Below are 25,607 nucleotides of genomic sequence, written 5' to 3' on the forward strand. Positions count from 1 at the left end.
CTATTCAGTGGCTTTAAAACAAAAATAAAATAAAATAAAGATCACCTTTTGGTGATTTTATTCATTTCGACATTGTTTAAGGCAAATCTTCATCATCTTTATTTTGTTGTTACGTGAAGACATAAGAGAAAGTTGAAATTAAAGTCCCATATCACAAGTTAACTAAAATCAATTACAAATCACTTCGTCTAACGTTGTTTCTTCTAATGCCTTCCTTCGACATATATATAATAGAGATCTGATCATCTATTTTAAGCTTTAGTTCTCCCTATCTGTAGTAATCTTAATAAATATCCAAGTTAGAATAATATATAAAATAAAAGAATGTATAATTAAATTTTAAACTCAAAAAATCATTTTCTAACACAATTATACCGTTGTGTGATATATATCTTAGGCTAAGTTGCATTGTTTTGACTTTATGAATATGTCGTAGTGTATGTGCACGTAGGCTCATGGTGTCTCCATATATACCGTAATTAATCTTTAGAACTCGTTGAGATAAAACAGAAAATGTTATTACACCTTACTCAATATGGCAATAGAAAAAAGCTTAAAGGAGAAAATAAGAGTAACTAAATTTTTTCTTTGATTGTTTGTTCATTACGTAAAGGTTTTCTCCTCCACCTAACCACCAGTCCAGACTACTACTTTACATGCTTGCATAAACTTTAGTTCCTTGTCTGAGATCTTAAATCCTCCATTTTCATTTAAAAATGAATTGTGCAATGAGCAAATCATTTACGTGATCTAAAGGAAAAATGCTTCAGAGACATTAGAACTTTCCTCGAATCATAACAATAGTTTGAGTACGAAATAGAATACAATCACATGAAATATACATATTAATGAACCAGCCAGTCAGCCATTATAGTAGCAAAATTTGGCCGTTTAAAATTAATGGGATAATATAGAATTTTAGATGAAGAGAAATAAGAGATTGGAATATAAATTTATGACTAAACATTGAAACAGATTTTTTTATATAAATGTAAGCTAATTTATTGGGATTTAAAGGCGATAATGGGACGTTACTAAAACAATATTTAGCTTTCCATGGTTTATTGAATTGACGATGAAGAACATCAAATCTTAAACAGTATTATTAACCATGCTCTAATTTTGAAATTGTCAAGCCATGCTCTAATTTTGAAATTGTCAAGAATACATATGGCCCATTGTTAGCATTATATTCATTTATAGGCCCATATACATTGGTCTTAAGTTTTAGAACAATAAAACGTTAACCAATTAATATTTAATAGAAAGTAGGACGTTAAAAACAAAACACTTATGCCCAACTTTCTGTGGGTTTACATGGGTTGCAATAACAACAAATGTTTCATCTTTTAGGATTAAAAGTTTGGCATGGGCATCGACCGCAAGTTCTCTCCAAAGAGATATGTATACGCTGTCACCACTACAACAAACACCAGAAATGTTACATAGTTACAGACTTACAAAGAGTAGAACGAAACTGAAAAAAAAAAAAAAAAAAAAAAAAAAAAAAAAAAAAAAAAAAAAAAGCTAAGAGACCAGATATACGAACAGTGCATAATATGTTGTTACCTGGAAGCTCCTCACCCTTTTCTACCATATTAAGCAAGTCTAAAAAAGTACAGAACCTAAAATAATCAAAACCAATAGTGCATTGTCGTTTTTTAACAGTCTCCAAAGACGTTTTCTCCGTGAAAACAATTCTCCACTTGTGGTTGGTGTGACGATAACGGTTGGAGGATGCAACAACATCGAAATCATTGATGTTGTATAACTGGCCTTTAACCAATTGATCTTGAACCTTAGGCACACGATTAGGAAGGACTGAAGCTTGTATAGCACAATCCTGAAACAAAGGCTAAATGAATGTATTAAAACGGAGGTAAATCAGGGGTCAAGAGGAACAATAATAGAGATAATATACATTTTCATCAGGAAGGAGATATTTTCGTGAGGAACAATAAGTAAGATATTGTTTCTTCGAAAGTCTCGAACTTCCCAAATATGGATGACCCGAACAACAATCCTATTGATACTAGTGTGTTGTGTGTTTCATTGGAGGTTGAATCAAGGGTAGAGTATTGTTTTAGGTTTACCCATGGTGTGAGAGAGAGAATGTGAGTGTCGTCAAAGGTTGTTATTTAAAAAGAAAACTTAATGCAATGGTTGAGGGAGAGTAATCAAGGATTGAAATGAAATGTTAATGACCATGAAATCATAGGTGTTTGATATTATTTTTCATTACGTTATAATTGGGTGGTAAACGTAAAGATGAAAATGAAGGATATACTTCAATGGAATTCTTTAATTACCTTATAGATTGTAATAAGTAATACAAATAACGTAATCATAATAATGGTTCATATGATTCTAATTGGTAGTGCAGATCTAAACCCCTTTCTTGAAATTTTTAAATTTGATTCTAAACAATTTAAAAACGATTTTGGACAGAATTAATGTTACATACAGTTCGGAACTTCAAATAGGTGTTCAGGAGCTTGAGTTCTTGACACATACATTAAACCGGAAATGATTTAGAATTTGGTGGTGGAGTAGGAGAATTAAACCAAAGAAACCCAAGGATTAGGAGATTTTTGTGAAGGTACATCGGAGGTGGTAGCTGCTGGGAACGATGGTTGTGAGAAGGTAAGGTACATCGGAGGTGGTAACTGTTGGGGAACGATGGTTGTGAGAAGGTGAGTACAAGTGAATTCGACATCGTTTGGTTTGTATCCTCCTGATGGGTGTAAGAGCTGTCAATTATATTTGTTGGGCCTGTAATTGGTCTTGTTTTGTTAGACTCAATATGAAAATATAAAAACAATGGCCTTTAAAAATAAGAGATGACATGTGTCAGTTATATACTAAGCCAGATGTCAGGTTCTAAGCAGAAGTTGAGAAAAACCTTCTCTTAGCTCCATCTCCCAGCTAGAGAAGTGAAAAAGAGACAACCATGTGTCCATGTTCATAGCACTATTTCAACTATTTAATCTACGATTGATATATATTGAGCTATGGTTCGTAAAGGATCTAAGTTTCGTAAAGCATGCATGTGCTTGTAAGCACTCACTATATACATTCTTTCGTGGTTTGAGATCAATTATATATAACTTATAAGCAACTTCCCCACTTAGAAAATGTACTTAATTGGATATGCTACTTTTAGAAAAGAAAAAAAAACGGGAAAGTTTGGAGCTATTCCAATGTATCCACTTCAGCATTTGTTGTTTTGACAGATTTTGAGAAAGTTTTCATAGTGTGTCATATTAGCTAAACACGGCCGGGCAAGTTTGGAATATTGGCTAATAATGACACTATCAAAACATGTCAGGCATATACAGTTCCGTAGAGACATCTAAAACACTCACTTTTAGGGTGTGTAAGTGGAACGTCAAGCACTATTCTAATTTCTAACTTTCACGTTCTCTTTTTTTTTTTTGGACAACTTTCACGTTCTCTTTATCTGCTTAATGGTCTTCGAAGGGCACTTACTTGGCTGAGAAGTAAACAACAAGTTCTTCACTAAATTTTTTTTATTTTTTACTTTGGGGTTAAATTTCAATACGATAGTTCTCGTTCTAGCTATTGTTTATTAAAGGGTTTCAGTTTCTGTTAAGAATCTAACACATGGGCATGTCACATGTCATATGCGACGTGTTCATGTTTATGAATTTATGGCCATATTCTCATGATCAAAAGTAAATATAAACGTTGAAAAATTAAAGAAAAACTTATGACAAAATCTAAAATGAAACAATGTATTCCAGCCACTAAACAAACGACTAACAAAAAGAAAACCAAAAAGCCAAAAAGAAAAACTCTCAATAACACTAATGTAATCATTAATAATTGACTACTTAGTGATGAGGTCTGAAAATGCGTAACCACCATCTGTTGAAGAAGCCAATAGGTGACGACTTCATCTTCTTCTTGGGAACACTCGGAAAAGTAACGTCTTCGGTTGATGGTTGCACCGTGACACGAAGCTTAATCCCAGCTTGACAGAGACCAGTCTTTAAGCTTACAAAATAATGCACACCTGGCTTCGTGAGCTTAACGAGATCGTGCCCCGTCTTGTACACGGCTACAGTTGAAGTTGGTTTGCAGGATTCAAACTCAAGTTCACCGCTGATTTCCCTAACGTCGTTGATGTGCTTGTTGTATTCGAAAAAGAGAGTATCTCCAACACGAAATTGTTTATCTTCACTCCACTTGGAATAGTAGAAACTGTTATATACGCTCCATCCGCTTGAATCACCGACATCGTAAATCCTTCCAGAAGGAAGTATCTTGCTCGGTGGTGGTGAAGGATTCGGACGTGACGGCTCATGGATACTCGTCGGTGGTGGTGGTGGAGGAACCGGATGTGACGGCTCATGGATCTCCCTCAGTGGTGGTGGTGAAGGAATCGGACCTGATGGGCCATGGATCTTCCTAGATGGTGGTGGTGGTGGAGGAGTCGGACGTGACGAGTCATGGACGACAAGAACATCGAGTTTCATCCCCCAGACGCAATGAATATGATTTGAGGTGATGAAATAGTGATGTCCTGGTTCCGTGAAGGTTACGACATCGTGTCCTGTGTTGTAAACAACTTTAGGAGAAGAAGAATCACATGAATCATACTCTAAAACGTTGGATACTTGAGTGACGTCGTTGACGTTCTGATCGTATTCGAAGACAAGTGAATCTCCAACGTGGAATTCCTTATGTTCGTCGTCCTTTACCGTCCATCCATAATTGGAAGCTCCAACTTTGTAGATTTTAGCGGAGCTGGAACCCAAGAGAAACATGATCACAAGCACGAAGCCAAAGATCTTCTTTGTGGCCATGATTCGAATCGTATGTATAGAATATGATGAGAGATCTGAACTCTTAGAATGTGTTGGTGAAAAAGAAGTCACGTATGTGCCCTATTTATATAAATTTACGAGCTTCTATCATAGTCCTTTTAGGATTTTGTTTACTTTATTTCCTTCTCTAGATGAATCGTACGTAAAATATATTTTTTTGTGCATACACGATATATATGTAGTGTTCCTTTTTGGAATTCAGTTCAACTTTTTGCAATCCTTTTCTCATTAGGAATTTCTTATTAGTGTTTCTAACATAGTGGAAAAACTTTTTTATTTTATGCCCAAGGGCTTGTTCATAAACTATATACTTTAAATTACACCTAAAACTTTGTAATAATAGGATTTTTAATCAAGGATTCGGGCCTCTAATTTTGAAAGCCTTTTTACATATAAATCTTTTAAACAATAAGGTCTTTTTTTGTGGATGAGATATGTACAAGAACTAAATACTTATATGTAAAAGGCCTTTTGTTTTTGTCAGATATGTGAAAAACCTTTAAAATTGTAGGCTTCTATAGAAAACATAAAATTTTAAAGCAACAAAGCACAAAAAAGAGGATTTCTTTTTTTTTTTTTCGTAGGGCACTTGTTAATGTCGGGCCGGCATGTAGGATTTATAAAAGAAAAGTTACTTTTCTTGGATTTTAAAGTTAATTCATATATGGTTGTGTCTTTAACATGTCTCCGTTATAGCTATTTCATTTGGTATCAAAAACTGTTTATTTCTTTACATTTTCAGATCTTGAGAAAGGAATGGAGACATCATCAAGGTTAATCATGTTAGAAACTGAAACTCTGGTTAATTACCGAAAAGTATGACTAATGCAAAACATCGAAGGACAAGGTAATGATGCTTATATACAATAATCTATTCTATTAAAAAATTATATATGGAATAACAATTTTTTTTTCTCGAAAATATGCGATGAAAGCACGGGACTTTTTTTTTTGTTTTTGACATACTTTTTGCTTATGTGATAATTTGTTTTCTGAAAGTTTTATATAATTAATATTATGCATGGAGTTATGTGTTACATGAAGAAATGGTTTAAGCAGTCCATAAAACCTATTTTAAAGGGCAGCAAATATATCACTAACCACATTAGTGTGTGACACACAATTTTTTTTTTGTAGAAAAATTAATGTATCCCATTTATCATTCTATCAATCAATCACAACAAGTAAAAATGAGGAAAATCGGGGATTGAGACAAGGAGATCCTTTGTCGCCATATTTTTTTATCTTGTGTACGGAGGTGCTTATTGCTCATTTTCGGAAAGCTGAACAGGCAAAGCTTTTTACTGGTATCCGGGTTTCCACTGCTAGTCCTTCTATCTCGCACATGTTATTCGCGGATGACAGTTTGTTCTTCTGTCGGGCCACAAAGGAGCAATGTGAGGTGGTTTTGGGGATTCTCCAACATTATGAACGGGTTTCTGGTCAGCAAATCAACTTTCAGAAGTCTTCTGTTCAATTTCGACATACGGTGGATGTTGATCTCAGGGAGGAATTAAAGGGGGTCTTAGGTATTACAAATTTAGGTGGAATGAGTTCTTATCTGGGAATCCCGGAAAGTTTAGGTGGATCTAAGACGAAAATATTTTCGTTTGTCCAAGACAAGCTGCAAGCACGGGCCAGTGGGTGGCCAGCGAGATTGTTATCCAAAGGGGGGAAGGAGGTTATGATTAAATCGGTCGCTACGGCGGTTCCTACCTTTGTAATGTCGTGTTTTCGTCTCCCAAAGACGGTTACGAAGAAGCTAACAAGCGCCATTTCGAATTTCTGGTGGAGCTCGTCGGAGCAAACACGGGGCTACACTGGATCACCTGGGATAAACTATGTTGCGGGAAAGATGCGGGGGGTTGGGTTTTCGGTGTTTGGATGATTATAACACTGCTTTGCTTGCTAAACAGCTTTGGCGGCTAATTATGGTTCCGGATTGTCTTTTTGCACGGGTTTTTAAGGGTCGTTACTATCGACATGCGGACCCTTTAGATCCTATTAAGTCTTATTCGCCGTCTTATGGGTGGTGAAGTATAGTTTCTGCTCGCTCTCTGGTTAACAAAGGACTAATTAAACGGGTAGGATCCGGTGACTCCATTTCAGTATGGACAGATCCCTGGATTCCTGCTCAATCCCCGAGACCAGCATTGAGCATGGGGGTTCCCGCTGACCCTCTGCTCCGAGTTTCAAATTTTATTGATAGGAGTTCAAACTCTTGGGATATGGCTCAGCATGCGGCTACGTTTGTACCGGAGGATGCAGTTATAATCTCTGCATTGTCGTTGCGACAACCGGATAAACCGGATTTGTTGGGATGGTATTTTACTAAGGCTGGTAGGTATACGGTTAAATCAGGGTATCATATTCTCCGTTCAGAACACACAGTTCCTACTGAATTGAGTGTCTATGGGACAAACATTGTTCCTCTTCAGGCTTTTGTATGGAAAATTAAATGCCCTCCGAAGCTTTGGCATTTTCTATGGTGCTATCGGGGTGTATGGCAGTTGCGGCTAATCTAAGGCGTTGTGGTATATGTGGAGATGCCACGTGTAGTCTTTGTGGTTGTCAGGAAGAGACAATTAATCATACTCTCTTTGAATGCCCACCAGCTAGACAGGTCTGGGCTTTGTCCCAATTCCCGACAGCACTGGGTTGCTTTCCATCGGAGTCGGTTTTCACGAATATGGATTCCCTATTTTGGCGATCCAATAATATTCCAAACCAGGAGTTTTTCCCCTGGATTTTGTGGTATATTTGGAAAGCCCGTAATGATAAACTATTTAGTAATTTGGACTCAAATCCCCTTGCTATTTTACGAATAGCAGAGGATGAGGCAAGGGCATGGGCTCTGGCCCAAGTAGAAGATATGGATCTCACATCGACTGTTCATGATGCAGTTCCACCAGGTAGAAACGGGGGTTTGGGTGTTGCTAGGTCTTTCTCAAGTTATATGTGTTTTGTTGATGGCTCTTGGAAAGCAACAGATCGCTATGCGGGCCGAGGATGGTATTGTACGTCACCCTGGGGAGATACCCCTATTATGGGTGCTGCCAACCTGCGTCGGAGCCTATCCCCTCTTCATGCCGAGATTGAGGCCCTTATTTGAGCTATGCGATGTATGATTGGGGCGGATAAGCAATCTGTTGTATTTCTCACCGACTGCTCTGACCTAGTGAAGATGGTGTCTTCACCTGCTGAGTGGCCAGCTTTTACGCCTTATCTGGAGGACATACAGGCGGATAGAGAGGAGTTTGATTCGTTTGCCTTGGTCTATGTTCCCCGCTCTCAGAATGGTAAAGCGGATAATTTAGCTCGACGAGTTCGTTCAGTTCCGCATTTAGTTACCTATGTAAACAATGTTCCTTCGTTTTGGCTCGTTTGAGTCATTCTTGTAAGCTGTTGCCAAAAAAAAAAAAAAAAAAAAAAAAAAAAAAAAAAAAGTAAAAGTGAGGAAAATCTTGTGATTGATTCAGATTGGACTCTCATACATAAATGTATATGCATATATGAGAGGATTTTCATTTCATTCAACATGGCAATGTTTGTTTGTATACATATGGTAAAACGAGATTAAAGGAGGCTATAGAGGAAAGTGAGGTTGTTCTTGGTCAACTTCCTATTTTATCTCTAATTAACTGTTCTTAGCTCTCTTTTTTTTGCTATAGAATAGAGACAAATCTCTTCTTTTTTAACATTTGTGTTTCTTCTCTTGTTCAGTAATTTTCTATGATGATGGTTCACATTTAACATTTCCTTAACAAAAAAAAAAAAAATCACTATGATGGCCTTCTCCTTCTTTCTCTATAATCATAATTTGTAAATTTTACAACATCGTCTAGAAAGGATTTGATTTCTGTTTCTGTCTAAATTCTCAATCTCTAACTCAGATAAAGAAAGATTCAGTCTTTGCACTCAAGAATGGCGAAAGAGAACAGTGGTCTTCATCACCAAACAGAAGCAAGAAGAAAGAAACTAACTTTGATTCTTGGTGTAAGTGGACTCTGCATTTTGTTCTATGTTTTAGGTGCATGGCAAGCCAATACCGTCCCATCTTCTTACTCAAAACTTGCATGCGAGACTCAATCGAATCCTTCCTCTTCCTCTTCGTCCTCTTCTTCTTCATCTTCCTCATCTTCAGAGTCAGCTGAAATAGATTTCAAAAGCCATAACCAGATTGACCTTAAGGAAACAAACCAAACCATCAAGTACTTCGAACCATGTGACTTGTCTCTCAGTGAGTACACTCCTTGCGAAGATCGACAAAGAGGAAGAAGATTTGATAGGAACATGATGAAATATAGAGAAAGACATTGTCCTTCAAAAGATGAGCTTCTGTATTGTTTGATTCCTCCTCCACCAAACTACAAGATTCCATTCAAATGGCCACAAAGCAGAGACTATGCTTGGTATGACAACATCCCTCACAAGGAACTCAGTGTTGAGAAAGCAGTCCAAAACTGGATTCAAGTAGAAGGCGACCGGTTTAGATTCCCTGGTGGTGGAACTATGTTTCCCCGTGGAGCTGATGCTTATATTGATGACATTGCTAGGCTCATTCCTCTTACTGATGGTGGAATCAGAACAGCTATTGACACTGGCTGTGGTGTAAGTTTTTTCAATTTAATTAAGAGTATATATACTCTCCTTTGTTCATTGGTAATTAATTCAATCTTTTTTTTCAATTAGGTTGCGAGTTTTGGTGCTTACCTCTTGAAAAGAGACATTATGGCTGTGTCTTTTGCTCCAAGAGACACTCATGAAGCTCAGGTCCAGTTTGCTTTAGAACGTGGAGTTCCTGCAATAATCGGGATTATGGGATCAAGAAGACTTCCTTATCCAGCTAGAGCTTTTGATCTTGCTCATTGCTCTCGTTGTTTGATCCCTTGGTTTAAAAATAGTAATTAAACTTTTAACACTCTCTTCCAATCATATATAGTTTTGAGGAAGATGAACATAATAACACCAATAATATTTTGTAGATGGTTTGTACCTGACTGAGGTTGACAGAGTTTTAAGACCAGGTGGTTACTGGATCCTGTCCGGACCACCAATTAACTGGAAACAATATTGGAGAGGCTGGGAGAGAACAGAGGAGGATCTGAAGAAAGAACAAGATTCAATAGAAGATGTAGCAAAGAGTCTTTGTTGGAAGAAAGTGACTGAAAAAGGTGACTTGTCCATTTGGCAAAAGCCTCTCAATCACATTGACTGTAAAAACCTCAAACAAAATAAGAAATCGCCTCCGATATGCAGCTCAGATAACGGCGATTTCGCTTGGTAATCTACATAATAAACTTGGTGAAAGAAACAAGATTCAAAAAAAGTTGGTTTAGTAATTCTCTGTTTTAATAATTAGGTACAAAGACTTGGAATCTTGCATAACACCATTACCAGAAACAAGCAATCCAGATGAATATGCAGGCGGTGCGCTCGAGGATTGGCCAGACCGAGCATTTGCGGTACCTCCAAGAATCATCAGAGGAACGATACCAGACATGAACGCTGAGAAGTTCAGAGAAGACAACGAGGTTTGGAAAGAGAGAATAGCGCATTACAAGAAGATAATCCCCGAGCTTTCACATGGAAGATTCAGGAACATAATGGACATGAACGCTTTCCTAGGTGGATTCGCTGCTTCCATGCTGAAATATCCATCATGGGTCATGAACGTTGTCCCGGTGGATGCAGAGAAACAAACGTTAGGTGTGATATACGAGCGTGGACTGATAGGAACGTATCAAGATTGGTGTGAAGGGTTCTCAACGTATCCAAGAACTTATGATATGATTCATGCAGGAGGATTGTTCAGCTTATACGGACATAGGTAAACGTTTTTATGGACTTCCAACTCAAAAATGAACAACATCCGTAATTGATTAAAACATGATTTTAATCGAATGTTTTTTGTGTTGTAAGGTGTGATTTGACGTTGATACTGTTGGAGATGGATCGGATACTGAGACCAGAAGGAACAGATGTGTTGAGAGATAATGTGGAGATGTTGAATAAGGTAGACAAGATAGTGAAGGGAATGAAGTGGAAGAGTCAAATAGTGGATCATGAGAAAGGTTCGTCTAATCCTGAGAAGATACTTGTTGCTGTTAAAACTTATTGGACTGGTCAACCTTCTAACAAGAACAACAACGACAACAACAACAACAACTAGTGTTCCAAATTCTCTTCACTCTCTTTTTCTGTTGTTGTTTTTATCTTTTTCTTCACGAAAATTATCTGATTTTTTTTTTTTTCTTTTTTTTTTCTTCTAAATCATGTTTTATGACTATTAGGTTTTAGACTCAAAACATTTTTAAGAATAACTTTACATAAGTTTATATATGTTAATGTTTTTATAAATTTCTTTATTGTATTTAGTTTAGTTAAACTTATTGAAATTAATTATACATAATCTGAAATTTTGAAAGTGAACCAAATTTCTTATTTCTTTTTGTCAACAGAAATAAAACATTGAACTGAATCTTAATCACATGAATTTTTATTTAGTAGTTTGTTTTAGTATTGTTCTGGTGTATGTGAGTTATATAGATGATAAAATTCCACACCCCAAAAAAAATCCTAAAATGTTAAATCTACTTTGTAAATCTCTGTCCTAATTTTTTTTTTTTTTGAACTTATAAGAAGTATTGAGGGATATAATGTGCCAAGCAAAGCAACTAATGAGCCTAGCTAGCTTATCCTATAAACAAAGATTGATTAATGTTTTATCATAAAATATGTTTTTTTGTTTGTTTTAATATACAAAATATCTCTCTCATATCTTTAAGAGAGAGAAAGCTTTGGTTACTCTTTTGTAATCTCCGTTTAAAATTGGAGCTTTTTTGTTTGTACTTTAAGCTTCCGGTCTCGATGCCGGTTTATCTTTCCGACTTTGTTCGGATTTTATTTTGTCTTTTCTCTTTTGGTTGCCTTTTGCAAGTTGATATTAACACTTCCAACTTTGGGAAGTTGTGAATTCAGAGAGTCATTAGATGGATTCTTGATCACTAAGTGCTTGATTCTTCTCTCAAGTAATGGTAATTCCGCGCTCTCTGCCAAAAGCGCTTTTATAATAAAGCGTAGGTTATCCTTGGTTGATTGATCAAGATGATGCGATTTAATTGGGACGGGATATGAAGAATTGGAGTCTTCGTCGTATTATGATGATTCTCTAATGAATATTCCAAACTAATCTGCTGAGGTTAGAAATTATGGTGACCAATTTTAAGTTAAGTCAATCTCTTCCAGTAATATTTGACAAAAGATGATGTGGTACAATTGAAGGCAAATAGAGGTAGAGGTTTTTCGAAGGACTGAGATGATCCGCTGGCCGACGAAGGAAGTTTCCGGTGAAGATGAGTCGGTGATAGCATTGCTGACGAAACCTTCTTCTTCTCTCAACCTCCCACGTTGCATAACATGTGTCTTCAATTTGTTTTCCTTATCTTTAAATGTTTGCAATTAGTGGGCCTTCTCGTGGCCTTCTTGTACCGAATATGTTCTCATTTGGACTTTATAAAAATATTTAGCCGACAAAAAAATATATATATACAAAATAAATGCGGGAAAAATACGATACGGTTCAAATAATATCAAAAACTTATTTATATAAATATTTTCGTTATTATTCAAACGGTGCCGCATCATACGTATAAAGTGTTTAAAGCGTAGTACAATTCAATCTATACTATTAAAAGGGAAGCATTTTTAATAAGTAGACATAGAGTTTGAAATTATTACAATGAAATACCATTGAAATAGGAATAAGGATATGTATATTCCTTGAAGCCAAACAGAAATAATTAATGATAAATTGTGTAGTAGCCAAACAAATATTAAATGATTATTAACACATAAAAATCGGAAACAACAAATATGGTAACAAAAAATCTTCACACATAATTAGCGTAAATACCATTAACAATAAACAAATCTACTTACGTCAACCTTTAATGTAACATATAACAATTCAAATTATATTGTTACGATTAGGAGATTACAATCTTAGAATATCTTTCCTAAAAACAAAAATTCTGTTAATAAAATATCATCTTTGACAATTTAAACATAATTTCGGATAGTTAACATATTTTAAACGATTACGAAATATTCTTATATACAAAATCTTAGCAACTTACTAATTATTGGTATATTCCTTAAAACATGCCTTACTACTATAAATACATGAGACGAAACGAAGGTGTAACTCATCTCGAATGTAAGCGTTCCAAAAAAAAAAATGGCTGCAAACAATGATTTCATTACCCTTGCTAACATCAAGCATTTTAAGACGACTTGGAAGATACTATGTGAAGATTGTATACAGTTGGAGGCAGTATACAATTTTCTCAGGAGAAACCTTGGAAATGATAAATGATACTCGCTGATGTTGATGTGAGAATACATCAGAAAATTAAGTTTTAAAAGAAACAATTAGAGAGGTTTTTGGTTAAAAAGTCGATTGGAGAAGAATTATGCTTGAGAAGAATTATGTTTGAGAGGTTTTTGGTTAAATATTTGAGAAGAATTATGTTTTTTTGTTTGCAAGTCTTCTCTTTAATTACAGATTTAAGAGGCAATGGCAGATGCTATCATCATCATAGTTGGAAGGTTTTTTCAATCAATTCTCTATGTTGAAATGATACCATCTACATTGGACATGATAGCTGTAAGGTAATTAACAAGGTTTGATTAAACATTTTTTCATTTTCTTATGCTATTTTTATTGCTAGCCAGCTAGCCATTGTATATCATTTGCTTAAAAATGTGTTTAGTCTAACTTAAGATACACTAATCATGTTAAATTGTTTTCTGAATTTTTTCTAAAACAGGTTGATAAGGAAAATCTCGAGAATCAAACAATAAATGCTGAAAGAGTCCCAAAACATGTTTTTAAAGTTTTTTCACGGATATTTAGTATTAATTCAAATCTATTATGATTAGTTTTTAAATGAGAAGTTAAGAGGATTAAAATACTAACCTCTTATTTGTTTTGGAATGGCGGGCCGCAGGTGTTTGCATATGCTTTCTCTTGCCTTGCTTCATACTGCTTATCTTTTAGTCTAACTTATTAACATGACAAAAAAATAAACTAATTTTGTTATTGTTTTCCAATGAAAAAGAGTATGTCGTATATTTGACAGCAAAAAAAAAGTGTATTACAAAGGTCATGCAAATTATCTATTATCAGAATAATTTTAACTAAATCGAGCATCACTTTTATATTATGCCTAAAACCCATAGTCGGATATGCAAGCAACATTATCTGGACCGGTTAATGCTAACTTTCCAAACTTTATAACTAAAAAGGTTGGAATTCTAAATCACTTACTAGACTTGGTATTCTAGATCAATAATCGTAGAAAAGAAGAGTTGTAATGGTGATAATGATAGTATGTGAAAACAATAAAAATCAAGATCTCGAAGCCACTGATTTGTTGATACAGTTTCTCATAGTTATAATTTGAGAACAATTTACTGAAAACTAAACAATTGAAAACACACTTCGATTCAAAACTTTTAAAACACACAAAAACGAGAGAATATTAAAAGTAAGAACCTAATCAAGGATGATGAGCCTTGCTTTAGGCGTGCATCATGAGCTATCAATTTTGCAAGAACCTAAAAATCTTTCCGTAAAACAATTATGTTTATACATCTGAAAGAAATCTGAAACCTAATCAAATAAAAATAAAACTAATTCAGTAATTTTTTAAGAGAAATAAACCTAATCAAATAAAAATAAAACTAATTCAGTAATTCAGTGTTTTCTCTGGAGATTGACTGATAGAGGAATGATGAAGAACCGCATGCATCTTCACCAATTGCTTTCAGAGAAACTTTCCTTTTCTAATTTTTGGTTCTCGACATTGACAAAAAAAAAGTATTAAAATAAAATTTTGAGTAATATAAATTATTTCCCTTGAGCCATTTAAAATCCAGCAGTAATTTGAGTAATATAAATTACTGAAATATTTTTCAAAAAAAAACAAAAATTACTGCAATATTTTGTGGAATTGTTATTTAAAAAACAAACTCAAAATTATGATTTTTTTCTTTTTACAAACTCATTTTTTTATTTTACAGATTTGGCACAAAATTAATTCAAAATATGCATACTTACATCTCTAGGTTGGAAAACTAAAATTCAAAATAGAATTTTGCGAGAAAGATTTATTTAATTTTCCAGTGAACTCCACAGCTTTTCGGGTTACTTGCGAGCTTCCGATAATAAACAAAATAATTAATTATTTATAATATATTATTTTGCAGGTATATATTATCTAATCTATAGTATTACAATCTTAATAATAATTTGTAATAGATATGAAATAATTTGTACCAAATGCCCAACTGACATAAGTTCGGGTTATAAATGTTATACCAAATCTCTTACCTATTTTTTTTTAACTTATTGGACTAAAATATATAATTTAAAATTGATAAATTATTATTTAAACCACGGTTATGAACGAGAGAACAAGACATATATGGGACGAGACATGTTTTCTATCTCGAAATAGACATACCACTTTTTTTTTTTTTTTTTTTTTGTTATTGTAGCTGTGTTTACTTATAACAAAAATAAATCTGATTATTCACTTTGTATAAACTGAATTAAAAACAAATCGATTACTAAACTGGTACAAATTCACATTATGAATGTTACTAAGATTGAAAAAATACGTTTACAAGTATTACCTCGCACGTATATAATATATTGCATACGTTACAGTAAATTTAGTTTTTAAAATCAATTCCGCACGTACGTGCAGGTCCAAATCTAGTAAAGAGTAAAAGACAAACTAATGTATTACTTATTTGCTTGATTTATTATCAAAAACAAAAACAAAAGAAAAGATAAAAGAAGAAAAAAGGTGTGGGTGTGAACAAGCGTGTGACACTGTGATTTATGCTATTTTCGTTAATCACACTCAATACACTTTACCCCAACAAATTAAAAAAGAACAGATTCAAACATAATTATTCTTCTTTTCGCCTTCTCCAGAACAAACCAAATTCAATCAAATCCTCTTTTTCTTCTTTCATCTCCACACAAAATCCAAAATCCCTATGATAATCGTGTAATCCGATCTCATCAAATGGAAGAAGTTGAAGAAGAAGTTAAAAAAATCATAGATGAGGTCAAAGAGCTTCATGATTCATCCGCTTCTTTCATCTCACGTTCCTCTCAACAAGAGCTTTCTCTCCGTCAGCAAGCCTCCGCCGTCGATTCCTCCATCCGTCGTCTCCGCTCTTCTCTCCTCTCCAACAAAAACCTCGACCCTAAACTCGTCGACAAGGCATCCTTAAAAAATCTCATACCTCTCCCTTTTGATTTTGATTTCTCGATTATTGAAATTGATCTTTGTAATTGTGTAGCTTGAAGAGGATCTGCATCGTGCTCGATGCATGCTTGTTGATGGAGAGTCATCTTCGTTTCTCCCATCCAAACCTCAAGGTTTGTTATTGTTATCTCTCTCTCTCTGTATCTCGGATTCGATTTTGGTTTCGATTCTCACGAAATTGAGTGAAAACAGGACGGTTTGTGAGAATGTTTTTGGGACCTGTGAATGTTAGAGCTTTGCGTAAAGATGTTCAGCTTAAAGTTAAAGAAGAATACAATAGCTACAGAGTTAGTCTCTTTTTAATCTTTTGTGCTTGCATGTGTCCTTCAATGTCACATTTGTTTTGTGCTTACTACTAATTATGTGTGGTATATGGGAACAGGACAAGACTGCTCTTCTTTTTCTTTTTTTCCCTGCAGCACTTTTAATCCTTAGATCTTATTATTGGGGTGGTTGTTTGCCTGCGTTTCCTGTCCAACTCTACGAGGTAAACTTTAAAGAGTTTGGTTGAACATTGTTATGTGTGTTGTGGATTTAGAGTGGATATTTTTATTCTTTTTTTTAACAGGCGTGGCTGCTGTTTCTATATGCTGGGTTGGCTATGCGAGAGAACATATTAAGAGTCAATGGGAGTGATATTCGTCCATGGTACTCTTATATTTTTCCCTCATCATATCTTGAGTTTGTCTTTGCTCTTGCTGCCAACTTTTTTGTATTTGGAGTGTTCTTTGTGTCATAAGTTGTTTAGTTACCGGCGAACATAAATTTTGATTTCGGAGACTGTAATGTAATGTGTCATCTCAGAGTGATGTCTTATGCTATATGTTTAACGTAGGTCCTATGTGGTGCTCAACCAAGCACATGTGTAGTTTGATAAAAGTCATAGGAATTAACTAAGTCTAGAAAATAGTATGTTTCTAAAAGTATTGTGTTGCTCCTGACTTTTTAATATTCACCAAGCACATGCGTATGCTGCTGATTTATGTTAGTATTCTATTGTTTATTGATTTCTCCAATATAGATATTTTTTTGGTGTGTTTCGTTCTTTGAATGTTGTAAAATATTTTGTTTAATGTCACTCAAGATGGCTACCATGATCATCGAACATGTGCCTCATCATGTGGCATGAATGATGGGAAAACATGCGGATTTCTCCTCTAAAGGGTTTCTTCCATTTGGTATAGAAGCATTGACATGTGTAGAGGAAGTAGTAGCTTATATGGTTTTGTCAAGTAAAATTTAGATCTCTCTATATATTTCATGATTAAAGATAGAGAACTTTAGCTTCCATGAAGTCCTCAATGGGTGAGGGTTTAGTATTTGCTATTATCCAGTGGATGTCTATATATGTATTCATGTAGTGGTGTTTTGTTAGGCTTATCTCATGAGTTGAGAGTGAATTAAACTCTGAACTTGATTTGGGTTTGCAGGTGGCTATATCATCACTATTGTGCCATGCTTATGGCCCTTGTCAGCCTCACATGGGAAATCAAAGGTCAACCAAACTGTGTCCAGAAACAAGTAATGCTTAGAGTGTCTTTTTTTTGTGTGCAGACTAAAAGTTCACAAAAGTAAATGTCATGATTGAGTTCAATCCTTCCCAGAGAGGAGTCCATCTCTTCCTTCAATGGGCTATGATGCAAGGTGTCGCCATGCTTCTGCAAAACAGATACCAACGCCAAAGACTATACACTCGCATTGCATTAGGAAAGGTGCCTCATTATGTTCACTTTTTTTTTCTACAGTCCAAAATTTTATCCGCTTTTGTAAAATAGCTCTAAAGTGTGCCCTTGTGGTTAATATTCAGGCTAAGAGAATGGATGTCGTATGGGGAGAAACAGCTGGCGTTGATGGACAACTATGGCTGTTATGTCCTATACTTTTCCTTTTACAGGTGAGCTTTTCTTTCTGTAAATGAATTAATCAAGTTTATGCTAAAACATTTTAAAGCATTTCATTTGCTCTACCATGCACCTCGCTAGAGTGGTTTACTGGTTCTTTTAATTTATTGGGCTTAACAATGTTTGTAACTTTTGCTATAAAACTCAGGTGTTTGAAGCATACGTTGGACTGCAGTTGCTAAGAAAAACAGTAACTGGAGTTGTTACTGAATGGCAGGTATAATTTTCACTCTTATGAGCCTACAAATCCTAATAGGAAGTAAAAGTCACAGAAGTGTTAAGAACGTTGTCAATGTTGTCATTTTCAGGTGATGGTGTGTGGCATTCTTCTGGTAGTGATGGCAGTTGGGAACTTCATAAACACAGTAGAGACACTGATGGCAAAGTCAAGGGTTAAGGCAAAGATGAAGAGAAGTAAAAGCAAAGCAGAGCTTAATTAGAACTTCAAAGGTCTCATCTGTTAAAATCAGTCTTTTCTCTTTTTTGCAATTCATATTTGTTATTTTTTTTTTTTTTATTAGGCCACAAAAGTCACATCTTGCGATTCTGAATACTAAAGAACATCCTTTTTTCTGTGTATATGGAAGTGGCAGTTGATATTTTGATAATTTGTGTTGTATTTCTACAATTTCCTATTGACAATTTGTAGGAACCCAAGTGTCAGCAGATCTTGAAGATGTTAAATTAAGATAAGATGGATCCTAAGAAAAAGAAGAAGGCCCAAGCCCAGGCCCAATTGGGCATCATACAATTCCATAAACCCAGTTAAGTGTAGTGACAACGAGGCTCTCTGAGGCCGGCGGAATTATTGGTGTGTTTTTAGCCTAATTTTATTAATAAAAAAAAAAATAGTGGGCTTAGATCAAAAATTTTGATCTTGAGATAGAACTGATCTAAAGCCCAGTTCTCCTTTGTTTCCTCTATTCTGAATGGTTTACATTTAAAATATACTAAATGACCTTTACTTCTGATTTGACTGAAGTAGGTAATGGTTATTTACAATTAAAACTCTCTAACAACACCAAACTTTTGATTTAATGATGGCAATCTCTCATATCTATTACTTCTCTTCTATCATCCATCTTGTTTGCTTCTTAAGTTCTCTATATTACATCCGACTCTTCTATCAATCTCTCAATCTTTTACTTCTCTTCTATCATCCATCTTGTTGGCTTCTTTCTTCCAATCTCTAACAACCTTTGAATAATATATCTTCCTTGTTTAATTCTGATTGCTATGGAATCAACAATACTCTTAACAGTCAGTCTCAACCCTACTTTAGCCTTCTTAACTTCCCATATGACAGCTTTGCTCCCAATGTAAACATTGGTTCCTCTCAAATCCCTGCTTTTAGTTCACAACCAAGTTCACAGCCGAGTCAAGCTCCTAGTCAATCAGAAGAGAAAGCATAACAGCGTAGGAAGAGAAGGATATGGTCCACACAAGATGACTTAGTCCTAATAAGCGGCTGGTTAAACACATCGAAGGATGCAGTAGTTGGGAATGGGCAAAAGGCAGGGTCCTTTTGGATCCGTATAGGAGACTATTACGAAACAAGTAGTCATGTCCGTGGTGGTGCTGAGCCTAGGCGCCCTGACCATTGTAGACAAAGATGGCAAAAAATCAGTAAGGAAGTGAGCAGGTTATGTGGAGCTTTTGCAGAGACAGAGGGTGAGAAAGCTAGTGGCATGAACGATGTAGATGTTTTACAAAATGCTCACCAAATCTACACTAAACTGTACAAGAAGAAGTTTGGTTTGGAGTATGCTTGGAATGTGCTACGCTATGAATAGAAATGGACAAACCTGGAGGCTATGAACCCCACTCCGAAGACAACCAGCTCTAACAAAAGAAAAGCTGATGATGCTGCACCATCTACGGGTTCTGTCGTTGGTTAGCACGAGAGCAGACCCGCAGGCATAAAGGCAATGAAAATAGCAAGGAACAAAGGTAAAGAGAAGGTTGCACTATCTGCAGAGTTTAGTCACATGTGGGAGATAAAACATAAGGATTTGGAGGGCATGAAAGAACTCCAAAAGATGTCCATTCTTGAGACTCTCATTGCCAAGAAAGAAACTCTAGACGAAGATGAAAAAGCTCTAAAGAAGAAGCTAATGGCTGAACTGTTTTAACTATGTTTTTTTATGTTTTTAAGCGAATGTTTGTTGTCTATGTTTTACTATGTATGGTCTCTATGTTTGTTGTTTATGTTTAGAATGAATCTCGGATGTTTGAGAGTATGTTTCACTATGTATGGTCTCTATATTTTTAATGAATCCCATCTTGTTTGTTGTTTATGTTTATCATGAATCTCGGATGTTTGAGAGTATGTTTCACTATGTATGGTCTCTATGTTTTTAATGAATCCCATCTTGTTTGTTGTTTATGTTTATCATGAATATGGTCTATATGCTCTATGCTTAGATATGTGTTTCGGTTTCAGGTTGAAGAAGTCATGGACCGTGAATACGACTATGGTATAAACAGCCCATTAGACTATAGTTCCGATTCTGAAGAGGAGGCTGAGACCTGTTACTATCCTCCGCAACCAGCTCCTGCGATTGGATTCACAAGTCTGTCGAGCCGTGAAGCTCAACCACTACCTGCTAATGAGACACAACTGAACCAGCTCAACGACCAAGTGATCCAGCTCAACGACCAAGTGATCCAGCTCAAGGACCAAGTGATCCAGCTCAAGGATCAAGTGATCCAGCTCAAGGACCGAGTGATCCAGCTGACGGACCAAGTGATCCATCTCAAGTAAATTTGTTTCGGTGTCAGTTGTTGTTGTTTGCTTTCGTATGGTGAACCTGTGATGTTTGGTTGTTGTTGTTTGTTTCCGAATGGTGTACCCGTGATGTTTTGTTTGGATTTTTGTTTAGGCTACATTGATAGCCTTGTTTACAATCTTTGGTATGTATGTACCCGTGATGGTGAACCCGTGATGTTTGCTATGTACTCGTGATGGTGAACCCATGATGTTTATAATCTTTGCCTTATTTGGATTTTAGTTTGATCACTCTATATATATGAGAAGAGCACAAGGTTTTTTTTCATCAAAAACAAACATTTGCTTCTCTCATCAAAACACAAACATTTCCTTCTCTCACCAAAATCAAATATTTCCTTCTTTCATCAAAAACTAACATTTCCTTCTCAGCCAAAACAAATATTTCTTTCTCTTCTTCATTGCTATGATATCTTCTTCCAACAATTTTCACTACCATTATGATCCAAATAATGATAGTATTAACCAATTATTTCAAGAGCAATTTAATAATCAATTTGAAGCTGCTGAAGAGGAAATTCCGGCCGAAAAGAATACACGTATATATATCGATAGACAACGGGAAGATGGGCACGAACGTTTGTGGAACGATTATTTTAGTGATAATCTGCCTTACACGGAGAGGCAATTTCGCCGACGGTTTCGAATGAACAAGCCATTGTTCTTGCGTATTGTGAATCGTCTCAGTGAAGAAGTTCCATATTTTAAACCAAAAAAGGATGTAACCTTCCGGAATAGTTTCTCATGGCTACAACAATGTACTGCAGCAATTCGACTATTAGCATATGGGATTGGGGCAGACTCGGTTAACAAATATTTACGTCTCTCTGAATCGACTTCTCGTAAATGTTTGGAACATTTCGTCGTCGGAATAGTTGACTTGTTTGGCACTGAATACCTACGCCGACCTACACAAGCGGATCTTCAAAGACTACTCTTTTACGGAGAACAGCGGGGTTTGCCCGGGATGGTTGGAAGCATCGACTGTATGCATTGGAAGTGGAAAAATTGCCCAACCGCTTGGAAAGGAATATATTCACGAGGCACCGGTAAACCAACAATTGTTTTGGAGGCGGTAGCTTCACAAGATCTCTGGATATGGCACGCATTTTTTTGGAGCTCTAGGTACTTGTAACAATTTAAATGTTCTTGATCAATCACTAGTATTTAATGACATTATTTATGGTCGAGCTCCCGAAGTTACGTACTATGTCAACGGAAATGAGTATAATTTGGCTTACAATCTGACGGATGGTATTTACCCGGAATGGGCGACATTTGTTAAATCTATTCCACAAACACAACACCCGAAACATCGTTTGTTTGCAGAATGACAAGAAGGTGCACAAAAAAATGTTGAGCGTGCATTTGGAGTCCTGCAATCTAGGTTTACTATGATTAAAAATCCATCTCTTTTATGGTTAAAGGGTAAGATTGCATATATTATGAGAGCATGTCTCATACTCTATAATATGATTGTCGAAGATGAACGAGATTCATACACACTCTATGACGAACAAGAATTCCAACAAGAAGATGGAACCGGAATTACTCCGGATCTTTCGTTTTCAGTAAATATATCTTCAAATCTTGAGGGTTTAGGTGATAGTCATACAATAATTCGTTATAGACAAGCACATCAGAAATTAGAAGATTTGATAGAGCATATATGAAATAAATTTGGACATTAAACTATGTATTCATTAAATAAGATGTTTATCTGCTTTAATTAATTAAGTAATATGTTTATTTTTTTTTTACATTTTATTTACAATAATTTTTTGTTTCATAAATTTTGGTATTGTATTTTGAATTTTAGTAAAAGTTTATAAATTTGCAATTTAAATATTATTTTAAAAATTTTTATAATTGTAAAATCTTTAAAAATATTATCTTATTAAATCTTATGATCTATTCTCTCAATAACTAACTTTTTAACAAAAATCCTAACTACTGATCTTACATTATTTTGACTATATATCTTTATTATAAGAACACCAAAATTAGTTCCCCATTATTAATGATGCCCTGATAGTGCTTATTTCTTCTCCCTTTCTGTCGTCGATTCAAGTTCTTATTCAGAATTGTAGAGTTTCCAGAAATGCTTCCGCAGTTCTTCAGGCGCTTCTGATTCCGGTTCGGTTCCGGATTGGGTCTCCACTGAATTTCACTGGAACAAGACTCATCTCCTAACACTCCAGAGCTTTCTAGGGTTTGTCTCCTCTTCCTCTTTGTGACTGTGTTTTTATTTGTTAGGTGTATATTGACACATGTCTTTTGAGTCTTTACCTTCTGATTCCGGTTCCGGGTAAAAAAAAAGAGTCGAGGCTCCACTGGAAAAGACTTCACCACCTAAACAATCCAGAGCTTTCTAGGGATTTTCTCCTCTTCCTCTTTGTGACTGTGTGGTGTACTTTCAGACAAATCTTTTGAGTGTTTATGGTGTTTCTTTCTAGGGGTTTTCTTCCATTCTTCTGTGTGGCTGTATTTTCACTTGTTTGGTTCGCTTAAGAAAAACCCTTCTAAGTCTGTATTGTGTTTTCTGTTTCAGGGTCGGTGACAGCTTCTTTATTTTAGTGAAGATATGGACAGAATCAGTGGGTTACCTGATGATGTGCTGGTTAAGATATTGTCGTTTGTTCCAACTAAAGTTGCTGTATCAACTAGCAGTTTGTCGAAACGATGGGAGTTTCTTTGGATGTGGTTGACAAAACTTGAGTTTGGTGATATACTTTATTCAGAGTCTGAATTCAAGAGTTTACAGTGTTTTCTCAATAGGAATCTGCCATTACATAGAGCTCCGGTTATAGAAAGATTCTGTCTTGATTTAGGTCTTTCAGATTTGATACCTGAAGATATCAGAATGTGGGCTGTAGTAGCAGTTTCTCGCCACATACGTGAGTTCAAGATGTTGGTTTGTTGTCATCCGTATAAGCGAAGCATATTGCCTAGTAGTTTGTATACCTCCAAGTCGCTTGTGATCTTGGTTCTCGTTGGCGGGATTCTCTTGGATGTTCCTCGAATGGTTTGTCTTCCCTCTCTGAAAACTTTGAAACTTATAAGTTCGAGATATTCAAAAGAAGGATCTCTCCAGAGGCTTCTATCTAATTGCCCTGTTCTTGAACGTCTCCTAAATGCTTGTTGTCGAGTCTACAAAATTTCACCTGGTCAGGATACTTAGGAAGACCACAGGACAGAGATATTGCGGTTTACATCTTGAAAAACGCTTGTCGCTTAAGGACTGCAGAATTTGTGGCTGATACACATTTGGTTCCAAAACTCGAGATGATAACGGAGTTGACACGTTCTTCCCGAGCTTCATCAACATGCGAACTCCTCTTTCGTTGAGGATTTGAGTTTTAAGATGTTTCATTTATATAGTAGGATTCTAATTTCCATTCTAAACCTGTCTGTTGTCCAACAAAGATCTTAAGTTCCATCTAAGTTATGTACTTCTAAGATTGTTAGGTCATGCTCAAAATGGATCATAGGTTCTATATTCACCAAGCATATGTGTTGCTCGTAAGGCCGTTCATGTTTTTGGGTGTCCTCATCTCTCTCTATGTTGCTGATTCATCTCATTATTCGGTTGGTTACTTATTTCTCTATTTCGGAGTGTTTGTTCTTTGCACTTAGCAAATGAGGACTATCTTTCTATTGATGGATTTTGATCATTTACGAAATGACTAATAACTTCTACACGTTATGGTTTTGTTTGTCAGCATCCCTTTAACCACCATGAGGTTGTTTTTGTTGTCAATCTCATGGAATTGGACGTTGAGTTTAAGTATTTTTTCTGTTAGACGTTACTGTCCAATTTGAAATCTTTATGATCATGTTGCATTAATCTAAGGTTTCTAATAATGGAAAATAGAGCATTGAATGTTGGATGCTAGGTCAATAACAAAATTGCTTATTTCACATCACAAAATCGGACCAGGTCCAACCTTTAGACCCATACACAACCTCTTTATTTATTTATTTAGTTTGTCTCAAACCTATTTGTTTACTATACGTATATGCGTAGACTGTCGGTGTTTGGTAGGGTTTATGAAGCGTCTACAATAGCATCTTTCACGTTTTCTTTGAAGAGACCAAAAAGACAAAGAAAGCGACAAAAGATCTAATCTAACCTTTTGATTTGACGATATTATTAAATAGTGGAGCCAAAATAATATTTTTGAAAAAGGAAATGGAAACTATAGGGATATTGATTCTTCTCTGACTCTGTATTTTTTTTAAAATATGGTTACTACTATAAGATTTAGAAGGTTTTCAAAAATTAAAATTTTTTTACTGTGTTGATTTTTGAGACTTATACAAAAGATCACTTCTCTTTGAGAAATTAGAATAAAAAAAAAAAAATCACCTAATTGAACTATTTGTAAGAGTTAAATGATTTATGAGGACAAAGCTGGATTCGTATAGAATATTCTTTGTAGTGATGCCGTGTGTTCCCTCACTAATCGTTGTAAGTCGGAAAGGTTGTCATAGTTTAAATTAATTGTGGAATCCTTGATGTAAATGTGGTGCTCTCATGTAGCTTACCATTTCATAGTCTCTCCAAAAACCAATTGTGTTCTTTGATCGACTCCAGCCTTCATTGAACTATATCAAACACACGAATTCACTCGGTCGCTAGCTTCCATTAAGAAATCTGAGGAAAAAAAAAATGGATGGAGAAGCTAGAAATGATTATTACGGTTTATACTATGTTTTA

General features: G+C 35.4%; 5 protein-coding genes and 2 pseudogenes across 6 annotated transcripts; 6 read left to right on the forward strand and 1 right to left on the reverse strand.

The window, feature by feature from the left end:
* Nucleotides 1-3,719: 3,719 nt before the first annotated feature.
* On the reverse strand, nt 3,720-4,855 carry LOC104750120 (blue copper protein-like). The gene has a single exon (XM_010471870.2). It carries the CDS (start codon nt 4,827-4,829, stop codon nt 3,855-3,857), a length of 975 nt encoding a protein of 324 aa, XP_010470172.1. The 5' UTR covers nt 4,830-4,855; the 3' UTR covers nt 3,720-3,854.
* A 1,340-nt stretch (nt 4,856-6,195) lies between these two features.
* LOC104750128 (uncharacterized) lies at nt 6,196-6,738 on the forward strand. Its single transcript, XM_010471881.1, has one exon. It carries the CDS (start codon nt 6,196-6,198, stop codon nt 6,736-6,738), a length of 543 nt encoding a protein of 180 aa, XP_010470183.1.
* Nucleotides 6,739-7,009: 271 nt separating this feature from the next.
* On the forward strand, nt 7,010-7,962 carry LOC147948443 (uncharacterized). The gene is made up of 2 exons (XM_087466878.1): nt 7,010-7,190; nt 7,361-7,962. The coding sequence occupies exons 1-2, from the start codon at nt 7,010-7,012 to the stop codon at nt 7,960-7,962; spliced, it is 783 nt and encodes a 260-aa protein (XP_087323004.1).
* A 562-nt stretch (nt 7,963-8,524) lies between these two features.
* LOC104750137 (putative methyltransferase PMT17) lies at nt 8,525-11,210 on the forward strand. Its single transcript, XM_010471890.3, has 5 exons — nt 8,525-9,461; nt 9,543-9,753; nt 9,836-10,133; nt 10,213-10,680; nt 10,773-11,210. Exons 1-5 carry the CDS (start codon nt 8,775-8,777, stop codon nt 11,020-11,022), a joined length of 1,914 nt encoding a protein of 637 aa, XP_010470192.2. The 5' UTR covers nt 8,525-8,774; the 3' UTR covers nt 11,023-11,210.
* A 4,484-nt stretch (nt 11,211-15,694) lies between these two features.
* LOC104720916 (uncharacterized) lies at nt 15,695-18,707 on the forward strand. The gene is made up of 10 exons (XM_010438814.3): nt 15,695-16,153; nt 16,233-16,311; nt 16,391-16,485; nt 16,581-16,685; nt 16,767-16,846; nt 17,629-17,719; nt 17,803-17,910; nt 18,006-18,092; nt 18,248-18,316; nt 18,408-18,707. Exons 1-10 carry the CDS (start codon nt 15,953-15,955, stop codon nt 18,537-18,539), a joined length of 1,047 nt encoding a protein of 348 aa, XP_010437116.1. The 5' UTR covers nt 15,695-15,952; the 3' UTR covers nt 18,540-18,707.
* A 346-nt stretch (nt 18,708-19,053) lies between these two features.
* LOC147948444 (glutathione S-transferase T3 pseudogene) lies at nt 19,054-19,892 on the forward strand (annotated as a pseudogene).
* A 3,068-nt stretch (nt 19,893-22,960) lies between these two features.
* Nucleotides 22,961-24,494, forward strand: LOC104720926 (FBD-associated F-box protein At4g10400 pseudogene; annotated as a pseudogene). Its single transcript, XR_015578264.1, has 2 exons — nt 22,961-23,099; nt 23,439-24,494. The product of XR_015578264.1 is annotated as an FBD-associated F-box protein At4g10400 pseudogene (transcript).
* The last annotated feature ends 1,113 nt before the right edge of the window (nt 24,495-25,607 follow it).

This window comes from Camelina sativa, chromosome 2 (genome assembly GCF_030686135.1).
Source record: "Camelina sativa cultivar CO46 ecotype springtype chromosome 2, ASM3068613v1".
Classification (NCBI taxonomy): Eukaryota; Viridiplantae; Streptophyta; class Magnoliopsida; order Brassicales; family Brassicaceae; genus Camelina; species Camelina sativa.